The 13401-nt window shown below is 51.1% G+C and overlaps 5 protein-coding genes across 6 annotated transcripts; 3 read left to right on the top strand and 2 right to left on the bottom strand.

The window, feature by feature from the left end:
• The first annotated feature begins 150 nt into the window (after nt 1–150).
• LOC111069315 (yemanuclein) lies at nt 151–5533 on the top strand. The gene is given in 9 exon segments (XM_041591632.1): nt 151–1344; nt 1431–1649; nt 1726–2599; nt 2674–2821; nt 2899–3138; nt 3201–3261; nt 3263–4019; nt 4068–4204; nt 4274–5533. Coding segments are annotated over 9 exon segments (3549 nt in total). The 5' UTR covers nt 151–1113; the 3' UTR covers nt 5156–5533.
• LOC111069281 (beclin 1-associated autophagy-related key regulator) lies at nt 5466–7569 on the bottom strand. Its single transcript, XM_022359271.2, has 3 exons — nt 7129–7569; nt 5998–7049; nt 5466–5932 (listed from the first exon to the last, which is right to left on the bottom strand). The coding sequence occupies exons 1-3, from the start codon at nt 7431–7433 to the stop codon at nt 5778–5780; spliced, it is 1512 nt and encodes a 503-aa protein (XP_022214963.2). The 5' UTR covers nt 7434–7569; the 3' UTR covers nt 5466–5777.
• A 327-nt stretch (nt 7570–7896) lies between these two features.
• LOC111069289 (pyruvate dehydrogenase E1 component subunit beta, mitochondrial) lies at nt 7897–10901 on the bottom strand. 2 transcript variants are annotated; one of them, XM_022359282.2, is made up of 5 exons: nt 10792–10898; nt 10473–10725; nt 9951–10112; nt 8446–8977; nt 7897–8377 (listed from the first exon to the last, which is right to left on the bottom strand). In XM_022359282.2, the coding sequence occupies exons 2-5, from the start codon at nt 10662–10664 to the stop codon at nt 8166–8168; spliced, it is 1098 nt and encodes a 365-aa protein (XP_022214974.1). In that variant the 5' UTR covers nt 10665–10725; nt 10792–10898; the 3' UTR covers nt 7897–8165. The 2 variants fall into 2 exon arrangements, with proteins under 2 accessions (XP_022214974.1, XP_022214979.1); XM_022359287.2 differs by lacking the exons at nt 7897–8377; nt 8446–8977 and adding an exon at nt 9124–9613 and having other exon boundaries at nt 10792–10901.
• On the top strand, nt 10894–11784 carry LOC111069303 (uridine diphosphate glucose pyrophosphatase NUDT14-like). The gene has a single exon (XM_022359303.2). It carries the CDS (start codon nt 10986–10988, stop codon nt 11697–11699), a length of 714 nt encoding a protein of 237 aa, XP_022214995.1. The 5' UTR covers nt 10894–10985; the 3' UTR covers nt 11700–11784.
• Nucleotides 11776–12751, top strand: LOC111069308 (uridine diphosphate glucose pyrophosphatase NUDT14-like). Its single transcript, XM_022359317.2, has 2 exons — nt 11776–12252; nt 12321–12751. Exons 1-2 carry the CDS (start codon nt 11849–11851, stop codon nt 12550–12552), a joined length of 636 nt encoding a protein of 211 aa, XP_022215009.1. The 5' UTR covers nt 11776–11848; the 3' UTR covers nt 12553–12751.
• Nucleotides 12752–13401: the final 650 nt, after the last annotated feature.

Raw genomic sequence — 13401 nt, 5'->3', positions numbered from 1 at the left:
GCTGGCAGTGCTGGGCAGCAGCGCGATTTCTTCAAAACAAACCAGAAATGTGCAACACTAACGAGGGCTGCACTAGCACCATCAGCTGTTTGTATAATTTTTCTAAATTTCGTTTAATTCCATCTAAACTATGGCTCAGGGGGCCTAGAACTAAACATATCAAGTTTAAATGAACCTAATTATAATATTTACTATCTAAGGTAGCATACATTACATGATGCCGTCCAGCGTAAGCCGTTCTCTTATCACCTCCTAGTTGACGCAAGCGAGACAGGTATATTGCGAAATATCCGCGGCCAGTGCTGCAAAATGCGGGCCTAAAAGTTAAACGCGGGGTCGCAGCGAAGGCGAGAATGTGTAGCGTTGAGGACGGGCCACGGGATTTTAATAAGAAACAAATTAACAAGCAGCCCGCCTGCAAAACCAGCAAAAGCGCGTACTTAGTGCTGTTTAATGTGTCCTACTTAAGTGCGATTAGCCAGTGTTTGTGGTCCCGGTTGCGCGTGTGTTGTTTTTGTGCCGGCAAACAAGTAAATTAAACCGAAATTTGTTTTTTCCCCAAACCGAACTGCACAAAAGTGACAAATAATCCGTGGCCTGCATCTGCCAGCGCGGGAGGGGGGGCGGCCAGATAAAGAAAGAGCGAAATTCGCTGTTGATTAACTTTCGGGAAAACCAAACCGAAGGCTCGTCGTCTCGTTTGCATTTGTTTATGTTTTTACAACGATTTGTTCTTGTGGTGTTGCTAATAATATAAGAGGAGAGTAAAAGTGAAAACAGGCTAGCAACGTTGCTGCTGCTGCTGCGGTAGTAGTAGTTGTTGTTGTTGGTGGTGTACGTGCAGAAACCGAAACAGAGACACATCCCTCCTCGTCCCCCCGCCACGTCCCTCTTCGCAGGAGGTGGGAAGGGAAGAGTGAATGGTCGCTGACGTTGTTTTTGTGTGACACACAACACACACCGAGGAGAAGAAGAAACACGCGGCGCTGCTGGCGGCGGCGGCGGCGGCCACACACGCTTCCATTACATCCAAAAGGGCGGGAAGCAGCAGGCTGAAGAAGGTTTCTCTTCGCTCTCTCGTTCTGTGCGTTTGCGCCTGCCGCTTGTTCGGAAATGTCGAGGGGGGGCGAACATAAGCGTGTCTCTCTTACTTCAATCATCCAGAGCGAATCGGTATTCTCGAGATTCGGCGGCGGCGGCAACATCTTGGAGCCGGAGGTGCCGGCCGTCCAAAACAAGCCAACAAAGACAACGAAAAGCATTCGCATCAATCTCAAGCTCTTCGAGACGGACACCGTCAACTATCCAGAGTTTAATTATTCGAAACTTTTGTATTTGGAGAAGGTATGTGGAAGGGCCCTGTAGGCCCTGTAGGCCCTGGAGGGTGTGTGTATCCAACGCTAACGCTTGGCCTCTGTTTTTGTTTGCAGAAAAAGGCCAAGAAGCTTAAGCTAAAGACTGGCAACGGTTTCAGCAGCAGCGATCCGTTTGCCGACAACGATGATGACGTTCAGCGCATTGCCAAAGAGCTGGAGGCCAAATATGGCAACGCCTATGCCAAGGGCCGTGGGCGCAGCAGAAGGGACGATCATCGTGACATTGGCGTGGGCTACGATGACACCGACTCCTTCATTGATAATTCCGAAGCGGTAATCCCATTTGCCTAGAACTCAAATCGAAATTCGGAGCTAAAATTGTTTCGCATTTCCTTTGTTTCGTTTGCAGTACGACGAAATCATACCCGAGGAGGTGGAGACGCTCGAGGGTGGCTTCTACATCAATTGCGGTGCCTTGGAGTTCAAACCATTAACCAAGACCAAATCCTACACCACTCGAACGGATGCGATCATCAAAATGCCAGAGAGATCGCGCAAGCGCATCGTCTCCTCGGCTTCCGATAGTTCGTCTTCGTCCTCGTCCTCCTCGTCGTCGTCTGGCGAGGATAATGGCAACGAGAACAATGGATCAGATGGTGATGGCTCATCAGATAGCGACTCGAATAGCGAATCGAATAGCGATGACGATGATGATGAGGATGACGATGATGAGGAGGACTCCGATAGCGAGAGCCTGGACGATGGCGACTCTGCCAACACAGCAAAGTCCAACACCAATGAAATGTACAAAGAAAATCATAAGGCAAAGAGAGCCAAGATCAGCTCCGGCGTTGGGGATGAGCCAACCAAGTCAAAATCAAAGTCAAAGTCCAGTGGTTCTGGCTCCAGCACCACCAGCACCAGCACCAGTAAGCCCACCAAAACGCTGACAGTGACCTCCTCCTCGTCGAACTCGCCGCGACCCAATGCCGTGGATAATTCCGATTCGGAGGTGCGTCAGGCCCAGGCGCAGGCCCTGAAGAAGGTGGTGAAGACAACCACCGTCAAGGACATGCTCAAGGCCAAAAGGGATAGCTTCCTTAAATCGCAGAGCGGCACAGCATCGGTCACAGGTCCTGTCGTCAATGGCGAACTGAAGTGCCATTCCACGGATGACTTGGAGAGCAGCTGTGACACCGACTCTGTGCCCGATCAGGCCGCCATGACGGATAAAACAGCCAAGGGTCAGGGCCAAGGTCAAGGCCAAGGCCAAGCTGGTGAAAGTATGTCTCTCTCCAGAGAGCAGCAGAGACTCCGTGCAGCATTTAATATGGTTTTTTGTTTGTTTCCTTTCCAGATCTGCGAACGGCTGACACGCAGCTACCGACATCCCTGGATGCGGATATACTGAAGGCCGTCAACAGTTTCAAGGAAGCGGTGCAAAGCCGCGACATGTGCGGCAAAAAGTTCACGCTGGACAGCAATTTGAGCGCCCTGCTTCTAAAGTGAGTTTTTTCGCGACGCGACTGACGACAGGGAAATGTAATCCTAAACGACGAATCCCTTGTCTCTCCTCTGTTAGGGTGTACGAGGCATTGCTGTGCACGGATCGGAACGAGCGGAATATGGTCTTCTCCCACATTGAGTATCAGCTGCAGCTGCCCAAATACTATATACTGCGCAAGGGCAAGGCCATGCGCTCCAAGGAGGAGAGGAACAAGACAAACATTGCCCTGGACAGACTGCGGCGTGCAGTGTCCGAGTCCATGCCCAAGGCCATAGCCAGCTACGAAGTGGAGCTGCATCACTTTGCAGAGCAGGCGTAAGACAAATTAAAACATTCTGTGAGGAGTTTCCCGCTCATTAATCGAACGATCTTTACAGGGCGGCGGATGTTAACTCGGAGGTGCCGCCCAAGATGCCGCGCAAGAAGTTCCAGTGGACCCACCGAGCTGCGAAGCCATTTGTACAGCGTCTATCAGGCACGCTGGACCTCCTATGCTGTGCTCGGCAAGCGCAAGGACTCGCTGGAGGACTTCATCAGTGGTTATCTGCAGTCAAAGGTTATGGAACTGTGGCCCATGGGCTGGATGCGCTACGATGAGCTGCAGCGTGAAATCACCCGCCAAAAGAACTCCAGCAGAAGGTCTGCAGATAAGACAAAGATACAAGCGAAATCAACTGCCGTTGCCGCTGTTGCTGCTGCGCCGGCTGCTGCCACACCAGAGGCACTGGCGCCGCAGGCGAATAATTATCCAAGACAAGTGGAAGAGTTGCCGCCAGGAGCAGGACCAAGTCGCTCGCGTGGCAACTCGGACACGGACTCAGCTACAAGTGCCTCATCCAATAGCCTGAAGCGCAAGCTCAAAGAGCAGCCAACCGGCAAAACCAGCAGGCCACCGAAAATAAAAATGGCAAAGCACCAACAGCCGCTCCAGCAGCAGCAGCAGCCCCCACCTCAAATCCAGGTGACGCCGGCTGCAGCACCTGTGAATGCTGCTGCTGCTGCTGCAGCTGGGAATCTGGAGAACCTTTTATGCATGCCCAGTACATCGGCCCAGGCGGCTGCCTTCGCGGGAATGCTTGGCGATTTTGCTGCATCCAGCAGGAATCAATCGGACCAACACCAGAGCATGTACAATCTCATAACAGCAGCAACGCTGGCAGCTGCTGCCGTCAATCCTAGCGTCACGACAATCAACAGTCATCAGACAAACAGCAGCACCAGCAGCAGCAACAACAGCAGTGCAGCACATTCCAAGGTGATCAGACCATCGCCGCATGTCATCAATTTGGATGACTACAAGTGTCCCAGCGATATACTGCAGACATCGAAGCAGCTGGCTGCACATTCCGCCACCATTAACATCACGCCCCAGCCCACTCCAGTCATTACCAGCACCAACAGCAGCGGCAGCGGCAGCAGTGGCTGCATCTCCTATGCCACTCAGTTGCAGAATTCTGCAGTAAATTTGGAGAGCAGCAGCGAATCGGATGGCGTTGAGATTGTCGGTGTCTATCCTGCCGGAGCGATGGCGATGACAACTGTGACAGCGACAGCGACAGCCAAGGCGCACACCTCCTCCAAAACAAAGACAAAGACTCAAAGCAAGGCAAAGACTGCCTCGGGCACAGGCACAGCGGGGAAGGCCAATGGAGCAGCAGCAGTACTGGGCTTCCAGGCGAACAACATGTATATCTATAATCACAAGAACAACAACAACAACAACAATCATCATCATAATCACACTGCCAAAGTGGGCTTGGGGATGGCAATGGGTCAGCAGCAGCATGTCTACGATCTCAGCAGCAACGCCCAAGTAATGAAGACATTGTCCGATCTGAAAACGTTCGAGAAGCAATTGGCACTGCAAAACAATTGGCAAAAGCAGTTTAGCGTCTCACCAAGCGGCGTCATGAAAGGTGGAAATGTTGGCGGAACTGGTGCTGGTGCAGGAACGTCATCGCATCAATGACCCATGCTAAATGCCGCACAGCCATCGAAGGCACCAGTGTCGGCATTCTACAATCACGAGGCGATGGCAGCTGCCCTCGTCCTCTCCTCAATGAGCTCCTTGGCCAGCTATGATAATCAGTATGGCCTACTCAATGGCGGTGGCTCCGTGGCGGTGCCAGTGCCAGTGCCCGTGCCCGTCTCTGTGCCCAGTAGTTCACATCATGGGGGTTCCGGTTCCGTCCCACTAACCCATACACTGCCACAAGTATTTGTAAAGCCCTCCCCGCCTACAGCTGCCAGCGAGGCAGCCAGCAGCAGCAGCAGAAGCACCACCACCACCACCACATCCATCTTACAACAACTGCCAACGAAGTTCGTTTAGCATAAGTCCCTAGTCCCTCCTCTACCATCGGATATTGTCCGGGATTCGTTGGGTAATTCATCATCTGTGCTGTGCAGGTTTCATAAAACATTAGACAGCAGTGGTGAGAGTGATCCTCCCCCGAATCCTCGGTCGAATGCCGTCTGTGTGTGTTCGTTTTCGCCTTTTCTTTTCATAAAATTATACATACATTCATCAACCAATCAAACCAATCAACATTTAGACGTCTAAGTAAAAAAGAAATTAGTCGAGTGAGTCGTGTGTGTAATTTGTACTTTGCAAGCATTAAATAAGCATAATTCGGATCTAGTTATTTATAGCGAACCATTTTTTATTAAATAAAGGAGACACAAAATAAGTTATGTAAAAACAAAACCAATCGTCGTCGTCGTCATCGTCGTCTTGCCTCAACTATTACACACTGCAATATACACATACATTTATATAGGATATACATATATTTATATCAGATATTAGATAATGCTAAAAACCAACACATCCATACTCTCTGATAGTACAGCTCCTCCCGATAACTTAGCCTAATTTGTAAAAGATAACACACGTGCTTTGCTTGACATTGCTGGAGGGAGTTGGGGGGAAGCCAACAGCAACATCATGCCTCTCACTTGATCCAGCGCAGCATCGAGGTGGCTGCCATACGCACCATGGCAATGGTCGATTGTTGGGCCACAGCTGGCATCAGATTGGGATCCGCTAACTCTGGCTGTGGCGTCAAGCTGGGCACCGACTCCCAGTCCAAGCGCAACGAGTTCTCATCTGCCAAGAAGGAGAACACTGATATACAGATAGAGTTACAGAGATATAAGCTCCATGAGACCCACCTTCAGATTCCGATTCCGTGGCCGTTTCAATGCCAATTAATAGAGAGTCCACCGATTTCATGAGCGGCGCATTTGTCACATCCAAATGGCCGAAGCGGCCCAGATCGCTGCGCTCCAGATCGAGTATGGCCAAAATGTTTTCGAGTGTGTGCTGTTCGTTGAGCGCACGCAGCTTCACCTGCTGCGTGTAGGCCAGATACATGATGTTCGAGTTGACACGGGACACCTTGCGCAGGAACTGCTCCTCGTTGAGCAGCTTGCGGCAAAAGTCACCGTAGGCAATCTTGTGCGGCAGCCGCACGTTCAGATAGAAGCTCAGCAGCTGTGTCAGTTGGGCCGTGTACGTGAGGGCGCCCACAATGCGATAGGCCTCGTAGCGACTGGGCGTAATCTCGTTGGCCGTGGCCTTTGGCACGTCGTCCTTGTTGTCCGACAGCCAGTCCAGGTAAGCAGTATAATCTCCATTGGCCGGCAGCGAGGGCCCCACAATGCGGTACTGCACCTCGCTGATGCCGCTGCCATGGAACACCCATTTTCCACGTATATACGAGGTGTTCTTGGCATCGGCCAGTGCCGCAATCGTCTCGGCCTCCTCGCTGCGCTCGTTGCTCATCTTGCGCTGCTGCTCATCCTTCAGCACCACCTCGGTGATGGGAAAGATGTAGGTAACCAGCTGCTGTATGCCCCGACGGGCCGTCTGCTTGATGTTGTCCATCAGACCGAGATGCGTGTCGCGCAGTTTCTCGATCTTCTCGATGCGATCGAGCACATAGTCCTCCAGCATCTTCACTTTGATGGGATACTTGGGCAGGTTCTTGCGTTTCTCGGCATTCGCGAGACGCAGCTCATCCCGCCGCTCGCCCAGCACCAGCAGACGCTGTGTGGTGCTGCCAATCAGCTGCTGCAGCAGCTCCAGCTGTTTGCGCTTGGCTTTTATGGCCATCACGCGATTCTCGTTCGACTTGTGCTGCTGTATGAGGCGCTCATAGCGATTGCTATATGTCTTCAGACCCGCCTGCAGATTGATATACCGCTGCTGCTTTTCCGACAGGCTGCAAAAACGAAGAAGAGATAAACCCATGTATTGGAGAGAATGAATGAAATGACTGTGCAGAGAGTGGCGCAGCAAACCTCTCGGCTCGTTCGGTGGCAGTGGCGCTATGAGTAATGTTTCCATTTCTGACGCAATTGCGACAGTGGAAGCGTGTCGCAGTGCAGCCGAGACACAAAGGACATCGCAGACCAACTGCAGCAGCAGCAGCCGCAGCAGCAGCAGCAGCTGTTGACGCCTCCTTTACGCTGCTGCCTCCATTTGGCTTCTTCTTTGTGTATCCTGCGCCATCACAGATGTCATCGTCGTCGTTGGTCGAGGCACTGGATATTTGAAAATTCTCTGGGGCTTTGGAGCTTTCATCGGAGCTGGAGCTACTTGCCATTACAGCCAGAGCATTGTGTTTTTTTAAATTTAATTGTTATTGTTTTCCTTTTTTCCTTATTTTCAGTGTGACCGCGGATTTAGTGATAAAATATACTGCCCCTGACCCTCAGAAATATACCAAAATCTACCATGTCATTATCAAAATATACCGTAAATATACTGACAGATAAGACAAATTATGTTGATATTCCTTGATTTTGATATTCGGCTTAAGATTACTATAAAGCTAAGACTCTCAGCCCTAAGCAAATAATTTTAAACAATTCATCAATAAATGTTTGCTAGTTTTTAGAACTCCATTTGATTGGATTGGTTACAGAAGCTGTACAAAACGTAAAATTTGAAAAACCACCACTCCACGATTTGAGTTTCTCTAACGAAAAATTTCGGAATTTTTGTGCACTGAATGGAGTTTGGCGCCAATTATGAAACGCGGAAATAAATGAAACGAAATGTGGAACCAGGTTTTCTAGTTTTTCTTTTTTTTTAATTTCAGAAGAGATTTCTATAACCAAATAAATCAACTAGCAGGTTTGAAAGATAAACAAAATCCAATGGTGCTGCTTAAATTCAAACCATTCCATTTCACTTTTCGATTTGCAGTTCGGTGCATTAATTTAGGGACAGCGGATGTCCATACCATTTTTGTGTTGGTTGTTTTTTCGTTGAGGACAGTAAATTTAGTTAGCTCTGTGCCGTATCGTGCGTATGTGTGTGTGTGTGAGTGTGTCTATTTCAATGCGGCAGTAGCCTTGCCCGCCTTGCCGCCCAGCACTTTAAGGGCCGCCTCAGCCACATCGGCCACTCGGGGCAGAGCATGTAACTCCAGCGTCTTGGCGTAGGGCATGGGCACATCCACACCGCAGCAACGCCACACAGGGGCGTCCAGTTCGAAGAACGTCTGATCCTCCATGATGCGTGCGCAGATCTCAGCACCAACACCTTGAAAGCAGACGGAATTTAAGTTTTTATAGGGCATATATTGAAAGGGTGCTCCTCCGATCGCTTACCGTGCTGTGGCCAGCCGTTCTCCAGAGTGATCAGGTGGTGGGTCTTGCGCACAGAGGCGAAGATGGTCGCCGTATCGAGGGGACGAATGGAGCGCAGATTGATAACCTCAGCCTCAATGCCCTTCTTGGCCAGCTCGGCGGCGGCCAGGAGGGCCGTCTCCACCGCCTTGGAATGCGCCACAATGGTGATGTCCTTGCCAGGCCTCATGATCTTCGCCTTGCCAATCGGCACCACAAAGTCCTTGTCGGTGATTTTATCATCGACGGGGAATGCAGTACCGTACATGAGCTCGTTCTCCAGAAACACAACTGGATCGGGATCCCGAATGGCAGCCTTCAGCAGGCCTCGTGCATCCTCCGTATCGTAGGGGGAGATGACCTTAAGGCCGGGGCAGTGTGCATACCACGCAGCGAAGCACTGAGAGTGCTGGGCGGCCACACCGGAGGCGGCACCGTTGGGACCGCGGAACACGATTGGTACATTGACGGCGCCAGCGGACATGTAAAACGTCTTGGCAGCCGAATTGATGATCTGATTGAGGATGGCGGGGAAAATGGTTTTTGAAATTATTAAGGATATATAATATATTGTGTGTGGGTCTGAGCGTGTGATGGTTGCCTGTGCCTCCTCCCGATAGCTTCTCTGATGGCGGCCAATTCAAGTTAATACAATTTTCATTTTATTTGCTGAACTTCACTTAAGGCCTAATTTCTGCTTAATGATAAATGCGGGCAGGCGTCGTCCCTTCCAGAAGCGTGGCAACGGATTATCGTTGGCCTGCCGCAGGATCTCGGCCACATGCTGCTCGGCACTGAACGATTCCGCCTGCTTGATCTGCGCCATGAGCTGTCCCTGGAACGCCTTCTCCTTGCGCATCTCGCGACGCTGCCGCACCTTGGCCCACTCGAACTTCATCTTGCGGCGCAGCTTCTTCAACTTGTGCTTCTTCATCTTGCGCCGGCGGATGACAATGAGGCGGGCAGCCTCCATTTTGTCGGGTATGCTCTTGCCCAGCGGCGGTGAAATGATTGTCCGCTCGCCCACACGATCTTTTTGCAGTATATCGTTGATTTCCCTTATCCAGGTGGAGGTCGGACTCTCAATGATCTTGGGCAGAGGCAGCTGGCAGTCGCCAATGGGTGGCTTGACAGACTTGAGTAGCTTGGCCTGCACATAATCGGATAATATGGGAGGGAGGGGGGTGTTTTTGGAATTAGTCAAACGGTACAGAGATCCCGGGAGCCCACTGTGCTCGTCTTTGCATTGATTTTGTGGCAGGAGCCGCTCAACCCATATTATCCCATTACGCGCCGCCCCCTGATTTTGTAATCAACTTGAATTGGACACTAGGAGTATTAGCTAGCTGAATGGAGAGTGGGGAGTGGGGGAGGGGCACATTAACTGGAGTAATCTCTCCCTTAGTGTTGGTTTGGCAATGAGATAATATGAGTATTTAGGCTACTGCTTGTATGTGTGGGGGAGTGGGGGAATTGGGAATACTCACGTGATCAATGGCCTGCATGGCAAAGTTGAAGGTCATGAACTCGCAGACGGGACGCAGACCGGCCATGGCAGCACCCACAGCAATGCCAGCGAAGCCCATTTCTGTGATTGGCGTATCGATGATGCGTTTGTCGCCGTACTTCTTCCACAGTCCACGGGATACCTACAAAAGATAAATCACAAATTAGAGCACCAGCGATCATCCAGCGTAAACAAATCGAAAGGTATATATATATATTATCGCTGTGTCGCTGCTGCGTGTTATCTGCGTGGCGTCGAGTCACACACATATTGCGTGACCTTGTCGATTTCAATCACGCAGCCTGCGTTAGGTAGACGCAGACACGATTCAGATTCATTATCAGGCAGGCAGGCACGCACTTTCCCTGCCCCTCGACTGCTTACTGCCCCCGCCACCCCATCGATGTGGGGCCCACTGCATCAGCTGTCAGCGCGAACTGTCACTGCTGGCCGATGCTGTTTACGTAATCGGTTGCAAGGGTTTTTCTTATCTTTCGCTTACCTTGTAGGCACCGTCGTACTGGGCCACCTCCTCGCCCAGCAGAAAGACGCGGTCGTCCCGGCTCAGCTCCTCGTCGAGGGCACTGTTGAGGGCATCGCGTACCGTCATCTGCTTGACGGCCAGCACCTTGGGGGTGGTGGAGAACGCACGTTGGGCGGCGCAGGCTGCCTGTATCACTTTGGAGCGCAGCATATTCGCTTAATTGATACACACTCTGGCTACTGGCTATATTGCAATCGGATTCGTTTCCCAGCTGCAAATCAAGTTCGGAAAAGGCTATTATCTAACGCTGGGAGCAAACCACAAATATTTTACACACCGCACACCGAATCTGGCACCAAGATTTTCGATAAATGGAAATGTCAAAATCGCTGCGCCGTTGCTCAACACTCAGCGGCGATGGCGTTTTCCAGCACGCACGCCCAGCGCTGATTCCCAAACTGTTTATCGAATTTTGTCGTTTTTTACACCTGACTTTTCGTTATTTCGTTTATATATTTTCTGTTTTGAAACATGCTGAAATTCCTCCGAGGAGGCCTGCGTCGAGTCTGTTGTTCTGACGCAAAGAGGCCTCCCCTTGGTCGACTGAGTGACATAACGAGAATTTGGTTTTCACCACTGCCCGCTAAATCAAAATGGATTCAACCATGCAGCGTTAATTACCTGGAAAACGAGCTACAGAAGGAGACGCACGTTGTTAAAGTACTGGACGGTGTCTTGGTGGTTCTATATAACAAGTCTAGGGATAAATTGATTTTTGTACGGCAATTTAGGGCTGCGGTATACCAAGGTCGGCTGAGCTGCCAACAGCCAAAAATACCCAGGGGTGACGTGGATCTGCAAAAGTTCCCGCCAGAGATGGGAATCACGCTGGAGCTGTGCGCGGGCCAAGTCGACAAGGACAAGAGTCTGGAGGATATAGCACGGGAAGAGATTCTCGAGGAATGCGGTTACGATGTGCCCGCCGACGGCCTACAGAAGGTTTTTCAGTACAGATCCGGCGTGGGTATTTCCAGCGGCGGACAGGCTTTGTTCTATTGCGAGGTGTGCGATGAACAGAGAGTGTCCGCGGGCGGGGGCGTAGACAAGGAGGTAATACAGGTCGTGGAGTTGTCGCTGGATGAGGCCAGGCAGCTGGTCCGAACAGGCAATAGGACAAACGGCGGACCAGCGCTGCTTGTGGGCGTAATGTGGTTTCTGCTCAACAAAGCACCAAAATCTTCGTAACGACATTCAAATATCAGTGTGACCATGCCCCGTATGGATTTAAATGTCATAAAGCTTGCTCGCAACTGACATATGTTGAGTCGTTGTTGTTGTTGTTTGTCGGTGCCTGGCATCAGCTGTGTCTCCCGGAAAATATATATTTCAACACCATGGAAAACGTATCGAAGATCTGGTTGGGACCGCTGCCCGCTGACTCCCCCTATGTGAAGCCATTTCGCATGTACTACATCCAGAATGGCGTCGAGAAGAACTGGGACCTGCTCAAGGTGCACGACAGCGTGGCCATCATTTTGTACAACACAACGCGACAGAAGCTGGTGCTGGTGCGTCAGTTCCGGCCGGCGGTGTATCACGGCGTAATCACTAGTGAGCAGGGGAACTTTGATAATGTCGACCTCCAGTCATTTCCGCCCTCAATCGGTGTGACCTTGGAGCTGTGCGCTGGTATTGTGGACAAGTCGAAGAGCTGGGTGGAAATTGCACGTGAGGAGGTTCTCGAGGAGTGCGGCTACGATGTGCCAGTGGAGCGCATCGAAGAAGTCATGGTATATAGGTGAGTAGTGGGTGTGACACATTCGACAGGCGAATCCCACTCATGATCTCCGTTTCATCTCCTTGCAGATCTGGTGTGGGCTCCTCGGGTGCCAAACAGGCCATGTACTACTGCGAAGTAAGCGATGCCGACAAGGCCAACAGCGGCGGCGGTGTGGACGATGAAATAATAGAGGTCGTGGAGCTGTCCCTGGACGAGGCCAAGCGCATGCTGCAGAAGGGAGCCGTGAACAACAGTCCGCCCAGCTGCCTGATGGGCCTTTTATGGTACTTTGCCAACAAGGCACCCGCTGCGGTATAGATAAACATCCCCCACTGTTGACTCTGCTGGGGAGATAAGTCGGCCGTGTCTCGGTGATAAGATGTGAGCACTAGACGCCTGCCTTACAATACGTATACACACACACTTCAAATGCTTTCCAATTGAATCATGTGAATGAATGAATGCGCCCAGCGCCCAAGTAAATCCCAAAATTCAATGCCCCACGAGGCTATGTAAATTACATTTGTATATTTTCCTACATGGGAGAAAAAACTCTGCGTCCAGGCAGTCAGGCAGGCACGGCACTCGTATGAATTCGGTCAAGTGGAGGACTCCCACCTTAGCGGCAAAGTGCATAAATCGCTTATAAATCAAAATGCCCCAAAGCCGCAGAGAGTGGAGGGGGCTCCGAGACACACAGAGCTTCTGCTGCTGCTTCTGCGGCTGCATCTAAACGGGTTCCGCCGCTCCGCGTTCTTCCCTTCGCGATTCAATCCGATCCGATCCAAACCGACTCGTGGTGCTGTGCTGTGGTGCGCGGGGCGGAGATGCTGTGTGCCGTTTTTGGAGCCCCTGTCAGGCAACGTGTTGCGCAGCTCAGGTTACTTATTTATACACGGCCAGGGACTTTAGCTGCTGGGCCTGCTCCTGTGCCTCCGTCGCGCCACCATCTGGCTGTAGCTTCAGCTTTAGCTTCGGCTCAAACTCAAGCTCCCCATCTGCATCTGCATCAACGACAGAAGTTCAGGCGGTCATGGTGAGCGGTGGCGTGGAAATTTATTTACTTCGGAGCCATGATTTGGCAATATTTCAACATTGTAATAGAATTTCTTTCTTTCAGCCTTTTCAAGCCTGACTTGACTTCCTTTTCGGCTGCAGCCTCTACCT

Source organism: Drosophila obscura, unplaced genomic scaffold (assembly GCF_018151105.1).
Source record: "Drosophila obscura isolate BZ-5 IFL unplaced genomic scaffold, ASM1815110v1 contig_150, whole genome shotgun sequence".
Lineage (NCBI taxonomy): Eukaryota > Metazoa > Arthropoda > Insecta > Diptera > Drosophilidae > Drosophila > Drosophila obscura.
The sequence above is the reverse complement of the archived record's forward strand: the minus strand, read 5'-3'. Positions and strand labels throughout refer to the sequence as shown.